The 7,854-nt window shown below is 37.7% G+C and overlaps 1 protein-coding gene across 1 annotated transcript; it reads right to left on the minus strand.

The window, feature by feature from the left end:
* Positions 1–4,605: 4,605 nt before the first annotated feature.
* On the minus strand, positions 4,606–7,191 carry LOC146956473 (uncharacterized). Its single transcript, XM_085749372.1, has 2 exons — positions 5,891–7,191; positions 4,606–5,662 (listed from the first exon to the last, which is right to left on the minus strand). The coding sequence occupies exons 1-2, from the start codon at positions 7,189–7,191 to the stop codon at positions 4,606–4,608; spliced, it is 2,358 nt and encodes a 785-aa protein (XP_085605498.1).
* Positions 7,192–7,854: the final 663 nt, after the last annotated feature.

The raw sequence follows: 7,854 nt of genomic DNA on the forward strand, positions 1-7,854 counted from the left end.
ATAAGAGATTTCGATAAAGGATAATGGAAGAATTATTTCCATAATTGATTTAATGAAGTTATGGGATCTTACCAGACTCTAACATGCTAGACATTTGATAGGAGGATTGAAACTATGAGGTAAAAGAAACGTTGAAAAACATGAGTAATGGCAAGAAAGTTAGGCCTGCAAACATACCGGTTAGATTGTGGGAAAGTTTTGGAAAAAGAGACAACGAGTGACTCGCCAAAAATTTTAACAAAATTATGAGGTCAGAGCGAATGTCAGATAAATGGGAAAAAACAATTTAATTATAATTATAAGAACAAGGAAGATATACAAAATTGCGCAAATTATAAAGGAATTAAAATTATTAGTCATGCCATAAAGTTATGGACAAGAGTGATTGAACGGAGACTAAGAAAATAGACTAGAGCTACTAATAATCAATTTAGTTTTGTGTTTAGGAGGTCGACTATGAAAGTGATCCACTTACCACGATGTGCGATGGAGCGATACCGGATGGATATAAAAAAAAATTCACTAAAATTCGAGAATTGAGAAAAATATACAAATTTCTTACATGAGTTTAGCACGGCTATATGAATACATATAATTTGCTTATTTGGTGTTAAATTCATCATAATTATATGGAAATCCCATCTAAATATTAGTAGTAGAATATATATATATATATATATATATATATAGAGAGAGAGAGAGAGAGAGAGAGAGAGAGAGAGAGAGAGAGAGAGAGAGAGATAGAGGTTAGACAAAAAAGAGATCAGTGGAACCGGCTAAATAGCATAAAAGGACATAAGTTGTGCTAGAGGTATCTACTCCTTTGTCCAAGTTTTAACCCACGACATGACTCCAACTCCTTATCCTTTAACCAAAACCAGCCGAGATACCTAAAACCTCAACACCCCACTCCTCCAAACAAAAATTTATATATACTTTATACTTTTTTAATGACGAATGTTGGCAATTAGTTGTTAGATTAATATTTATGCATTCATCAAAGTTTGAACCCTGACCTTTCAACTCCTTATTCCTAAACTCAAACCAGCTAAGCTACCCAAACCCCATCCCCTGAAACAAAACTACTTATATACTTTATCTTAATACAACCATATAGTTTTTTTTTTTTTTTTTACAAAAACTACTTTTAAATTTGTAATTTATACTTTTCATCAAAAAAAACTTTATAATATACATTAAGTTTACTTTAAATTTATGTTGATTTATTTGTCAAATAACTTAAATATTCACTAACTTTGTGTGATTTTTTTTGTGTGTGAATTTTCAATTGAATTTAAAGTATTATTTATATTAAAATTTTGTTCAAAGATATGGGCTTATTGTAATGTGTTGAGACTTACTGTTAATATGAGATTGAGTGCATCTTCGGTACCTGCAGAGCAGGTAGAAATTGCTAATTTTAGCAAGTGGATACTCTCAATTGGAGACGACAACGACGCTTCAGACGAGAATGCTGAAATGAAGGTGGAAATTCCTGAAGATTTGCTCATATCGGACACAACAAATCCGTTGATGTCACTTATAGACTTTGTGTATCCCGATTTGAATGATAACCTCGGTGACCCGCTATTTTCCAAGAAAGAGGAATACTCGCACCAACGCTTGATTTAGTTGAGCATGTTAACAAATATATGATGTCACTAATTCCAGGTGAAGAGAAAGAGTATTTAAGCTCTGATTCTGTTTATCGATCGGGCGAAAATTCTGATGTCCAGAGCGAGTGGTTCACAACGGAATTTCTTACTGGTATGAAGAGCTCTGGAATTCCAAATCACCGGTTGAAACTAAGGGTTGGATGTCCAGTTATGCTGATGAGAAACATCGATCAGGCCAATGGACTGTGTAACGGTACGAGGCTGATAGTTACACATCTAGGGAAGAGCACGATAGCTGCTGCCATAATTACAGGAAAAAGGGCAGGTACCACGGTATTCATTCCCAGGATGAATCTTATTCCGAGTGATCCAGGACTACCCTTCAAATTCAGGCACATGCAATTTCCATTGACGCTTTGTTTTGCAATGACAATAAATAAAAGTCAGGGTCAATCTTTATCTCGAGTGGGAGTTTATCTTCCTAAGCCCGTGTTCACGCATGAACAACTCTATGTCGCTGTCTCTCGAGTTACTTCTAGAAAAGGGTTGAAGCTGCTCATCTTGGATGAAGATAATAATGTTTGCAAGGAGACAACAAATGTTGTGTATCATGAAGTTTTTCAAAAAGTATGATCATTGGTCATGTTTTAGAATTGTTGTTGCTATAATTTAGAAAACTAAAGTTGCGTATTGTTTGGAAGTCGGTTTTTTTAATTTCTTTGTAAGGCGTACTGGTCATTACATAACATGCAATTTCTATATAAGCAGATCCTCCTGCCATTGACTTTTAATTGATGCACTTTTCAGGTATAACAATACGCGGAACTTTTTTTTTACATCATTGTTACCCTAAAATACAATATTTACATTAGACCATTGGTTTTGTAAAAAATAAAAGCAAATAACAATCGGCGTTTCTGTAGCCCAAACTATATTTATACACACCCGTAAAAAAATTAATGTTTGCATTCACAAACTAGCTGTATACATCTGACACTGACTATTATATAAAAAAATATAAATTTTTTAGTTTTTATGATTTATTTTTTTATTTTTTTTATAAGGCCAGAGCAAAGGACATAAAAGAAAAGAGTTGCTCCCAACTCTGTTGGTACCCAACTCTAATCTTTTGTCAGATGCTCATAAATATATTATTAAAAAAAAGGGAAAAAATACATAAAAAAAAAATTGGGGGACATAAACTTAACCTGTTTATCCAGAAAATGTAGGTCTACCCAAACGGGTGATATGAAAATTAAAAACAACACAAATGGATATAACAGCCTCTTAAGTAGAGGTCTAAGACCGCGGTGAATGGACCAACCGTCAACACAGAGCAGATCCACGTACCATCCTCTCCCTGCAAAGCACAACAAGATAAAAGCTCTTTCGAGCCCCAAAGTATATATCAAATAAGACCTTCCTTCCGACACGGGGAGGAATACTGGAGCCTTTAGCCCAGAATTGCAACCACCATCCAGAAACACGTGGATCAACACAACAGTGCGTCCCTTATCAGACCTTGAAGAACGAAGACAACCTTAAGGATGACGACGACGGTAGGTTGGGAATCCGAATTGAATCTTGCCGCCGAAGAGGAAAATGTCTAATCTGCCACATATACTCAACAATTCTGAATTGAACAAACATCAGAGACAAGCATGAACATATCTTTTTTAGGGATGGTGTCTGAATCGACCGCCAACATGAACAAGATTCACGTACCAACAGCCCATGCGACAAATCACAGCAAGCATTTTCAGCCCTTCAAGCCCAACGAAACCCGAACACCGCGAAACACACTAGCACAACCGCGACGGGTTTCTGAAGTAGAACCACGACCCCGGACGACAACGAAGGAAGCCACCGTGGGGTTTGAAGATTGCGAACCGGGACCATGACGAAACGCAACTGCGTAACAACTACCACCACGCAAACACCATCAAGAAGGATGAGGAAACCCATCCATCTTTACACCAGATCTACTACCAAATCCAAATCAGAAACGACAACGATCTCAAAAGCAACCACCGACCCTGTATAAGTTTTTAGACCAACACATGAGCGGTTTGGTGATGACGCAACCGCGAGGCTGATCGCATCACCGGCGGCCGCGATTACATGGTGGAAGAAGAAGGGAAGGAGGCTGAGAAGAGGGAGGTTGAAGGGGCTGCGCGGTCAAATCAAGTTTTGCGAGTATGTTATCAGTTTTTATGATTAATAAAATACACTATGTCAACAAATAATAATATACAGTACGTCGGCATATTTTTGCAAAAATATTACATATGCCAAGCTTTACACTGAGTACAACTTATACTACAAATAATTAGTATAAGTATAAATCCAAATACTTTAATCGTTATCTGCAATGTTTAGATATTTCAAAATATATATAAAATTAAGATGATATTTTTTCCATGTCAAATTTAAATTATAACTACACTTATAACTTTAAGATAACATAATATAAAATCTATATATTTGATAAAAAAAAAGTTTTTTATTTCCCCGTGCTTGGCACGGGTCACTATACTAGTTCAAAAAAACTGAAGTTTTTTTAACATATTTTTCGCGGAAGGTAAGTGTTGGAGGGGGAGCGTGGCACACGGTCTATTATTTTTTTGAATGGTGGATTCACGGCAACTACGTTGTCTATAAAAATTTGAGGAATTTTCTTCTCATAAACGGTTGGAACACATCATGAAATTATCATTGTTACTATTAGATATCGAAACTATACACAAAGAGGATGTATGATTAGACTGATTTTTTAACTTGCAATTATACACTTAAACAAATTTTTCTTTAAAAATGTTATTTTGTTGGTCTCATTTTTTTTTTTTGAACAAATAAAAATGATATATATATACCAACTGCAGTTATCCCCGCACAAGGCGTGCAAAAGAGGACAACCACTCAAGAGTATTTACAAAAGAATCAAAGGAAGACAACACAAAACACCGACGAACAAAACAAACAAACAAAATTACAAGTGGACGCCCATACACTGAAGCGGATTCATCCACCAGTCATGATAACTATACATACAGGTCGCCTGTTTTGACTTTAACCATAAAAAAGATGTCAGCTTAACCTTTTCAATAAGCACCAATGATGTCGACGCCGTGTTGTTGAACACACGGTCGTTCCTCTCTTTCCAAAGAACCCAAACTGTGGCAAACCAAATAATTTTGAAAAACAAATGTGTAGATCTTTTCAAGCCAGGCATGTAAATAAATTGAGTAAAGTGTGGAATAATATCAGCAGGCAAAACCGTAGTAATACCCAACCACAACCTAACCTGAGCCCAAAGTGGACCAGAGATGTCACAACACAAAAATAAGTGATTTGATGTCTCTGAACTCCCACAACCAGAAGCACAACCTGCATCCTCAATAGAAAGGACCCTCCGTCGAACCAAATTATGCTTAGTTGGAAGTCTGTCACGAAGAAGGCGCCACACAAACACCGACACCTTAGAAGGAATCTGCTGATGCCAAATGTCGATAGCCTGGTTCCTATCTCCCATATCGCCCGTGGTAGTAAGAAAACGGTAAGCCCCCCGAACAGAATAACCCTGTATCGGATCTAGCAACCACGTCCAAGAGTCGTCGACATTTTCCTGAAAAACAAAGTTATGGAATAACACAGAACATTCCCTCACACTCTCCTCCTCCCAAGCAAACAACCTCCGACGCCACAATCTCTCCCTCCCCTCTGCCGCCACTAAAGCCCTCCACATCTTCTCGACCGAGCACTCCTTGTCTTCAGACAAGTCGAAAAGGCGGGGAAATTTAATTTTCAAAGGAACTTCCCCGACCCAAATGTCATGCCAGAAATAGGTACCCCTTCCGTCTCCAACTACCCTCCGAATATTAGTGTCAAACCACCGACCAACTCCCGCACCAACCCCTTCACGGATCCTACACAAAGACCGCCACCATGCCGAACTATAACTATCTCCCTCTCTCAACCGCCCACCCTCCTCGCCGTAACGAGCCTTTAGAACTCGGTACCACAATCCCTCTTTGTCAACCAACATCCTCCAACACCATTTACCTAGTAAAGATAAATTAAAAGCACCCATCCTCTTAACCCCCAACCCTCCTTCCTCCTTTGGAGTACAAATTGACTCCCACCTTATCCAAGCAATTTTCCTAAAATCCTCACCACCCCCCCCCCAAAAGAAATTTTTAAAAACAGGTTCAATAGAAGAAATTATACCTGCAGGGGCTTTGAAAAAGGAAAGAAAGTAAACTGGCAGGGCGGACAGGACAGATTTCAGAAGCACCAAACGACCACCGAAAGAAAGGGACTTATGGTTCCACGACGACAAGCGTGAGACAATGCGATCAACAACAGGTTTCCAAAAAGAGATTTTTCTAGAATCACCTCCAATAGGCAGCCCCAAATATACAAAAGGAATGGTACCTCTACAACAATTCAACATCATAGCTGCCTCTGATAACCAGGAAACAGGGATATTTACACCAGTCAACATACTTTTGTGAAAGTTCACTTTGAGACCCGAAAGCTCCCCAAATAAAAGCAGCACCGACCTCATCGTGCGAACGTTCAACCAACTCTTCTCACCAATGATTAACGTGTCATCCGCAAACTGTAGATGCGTCAACCGAACCTCATCATTGGTTCCGATTCTGTACCCGTTAAAGAGATGCTCCCTCTCAACAGTATTCATTAGCACATTTAAACCCTCAGCAACTATCAAAAATAAAAAAGGCGACAAGGGGTCACCCTGGCGGAGACCACGTTGTAAAGGAAATTCATCCGTCGGGCAGCCGTTCACTAAAACAGACGCCTTTGTCGTGCCAACACATTCACAGATCCACTTCCTCCACAACTTGGGAAAGTTCATATTTGCCATGACAGAGTCCAGATAATTTAAATCAACAGAATCGTAAGCTTTCTCAAAATCTACCTTAAACAAAAGGAGCTCCTTTTTTAACCGAGTCGCTTCATCGACTGCTTCATTTGCAATTAAAATACCATCTAGAATTTGTTTCCCTTTGACGAACGCTGACTGAGACTCAGATATCACACTGCCTATCACCGACCGAAGTCTATTTGCGAGAACCTTAGCAAGGATCTTATATACACTTCCAACCAGAGAAATAGGTCTATACTCATTCAACCTTTGCGGGCTTGTCACCTTCGGTATAAGAGCAATAAACGTAGAATTTAAACCCTTTGCTAGCTTGCCATTCCGATGGAACTCGACCATGAACCTAAACAAATCATCTTTCAATAAGTTCCAAAATTCCTTGACAAAACCAAAGTTAACACCATCAGGGCCCGGACTCTTGAAACTGTCGCAGTCCCACACAGCTTGTTTCACTTCCTCTAGACAAAACGGCTTAGTTAACGTTCCCGCCTCTACAAAAGATAGTTTCCGAAAATTGAGGCCCCCTACACCTGGCCGCATAGCATCCCTTAACTGAAAGTGATTAGAAAAATGATCAAAAACAGCCCCACGAACCGCATGAACCCCCTCTACATTACAACCATCAACATTCACAAGGTGGATAGAATTATGACGCTGACGATGAGACATATAGTTGTGGAAAATTTTTGAAAAACTTATATTTTAAGGATACATTAATATTATATTTACTAGCGGAAAGACGGGCACTATCGTGCCCGTCTGTCCGCTTTTTCTACTGCACTAACGCATGTGTTTATTTTATTATGTTTGTTTGTATAATTTTGATTAAAATTTTAAAATATTAATGGAAATTATTGATATATTGATTTATAAACAAAATATTGTCAAAGCATATAACAAAATTATTTTTGAATTCAACATATTTTAGCTTGCCTGCATATAAAATTAAAAAAAAATATCATTTATTGTTTATTCTAATACTACCTCCGTCCCTAATTATAGGATCCTTTTGCTAAAATCACGGGAATTAAGAAATTGGATATTTATATTAAAGTTGTTTGTAATTACTATTGTTTTTACAATTTTATCCTTAAGAGAGAGAATTAGTTTATGTTTTCCATATGCTATTTATTGGTGATTGAAGAAAAAGATGTATAATAAATAGGGGCATGTATGTAAAGAAATAATTAATGTAGTTGGAAATAGCAAAGGGGTCTTATAAAAAGGGACACAAAAAATTCTCAAAAGGGTCTTATAATTAGGGACGGAGGTAGTAGTAATTAGTAACATCATAACATAAATGTATAAATGACATTTTTTTTTTGGGTCAAG

The sequence above is a fragment of the Medicago sativa genome, chromosome 1, assembly GCF_051527215.1.
Source record: "Medicago sativa cultivar Bolivia chromosome 1, Bolivia_mono, whole genome shotgun sequence".
Lineage (NCBI taxonomy): Eukaryota > Viridiplantae > Streptophyta > Magnoliopsida > Fabales > Fabaceae > Medicago > Medicago sativa.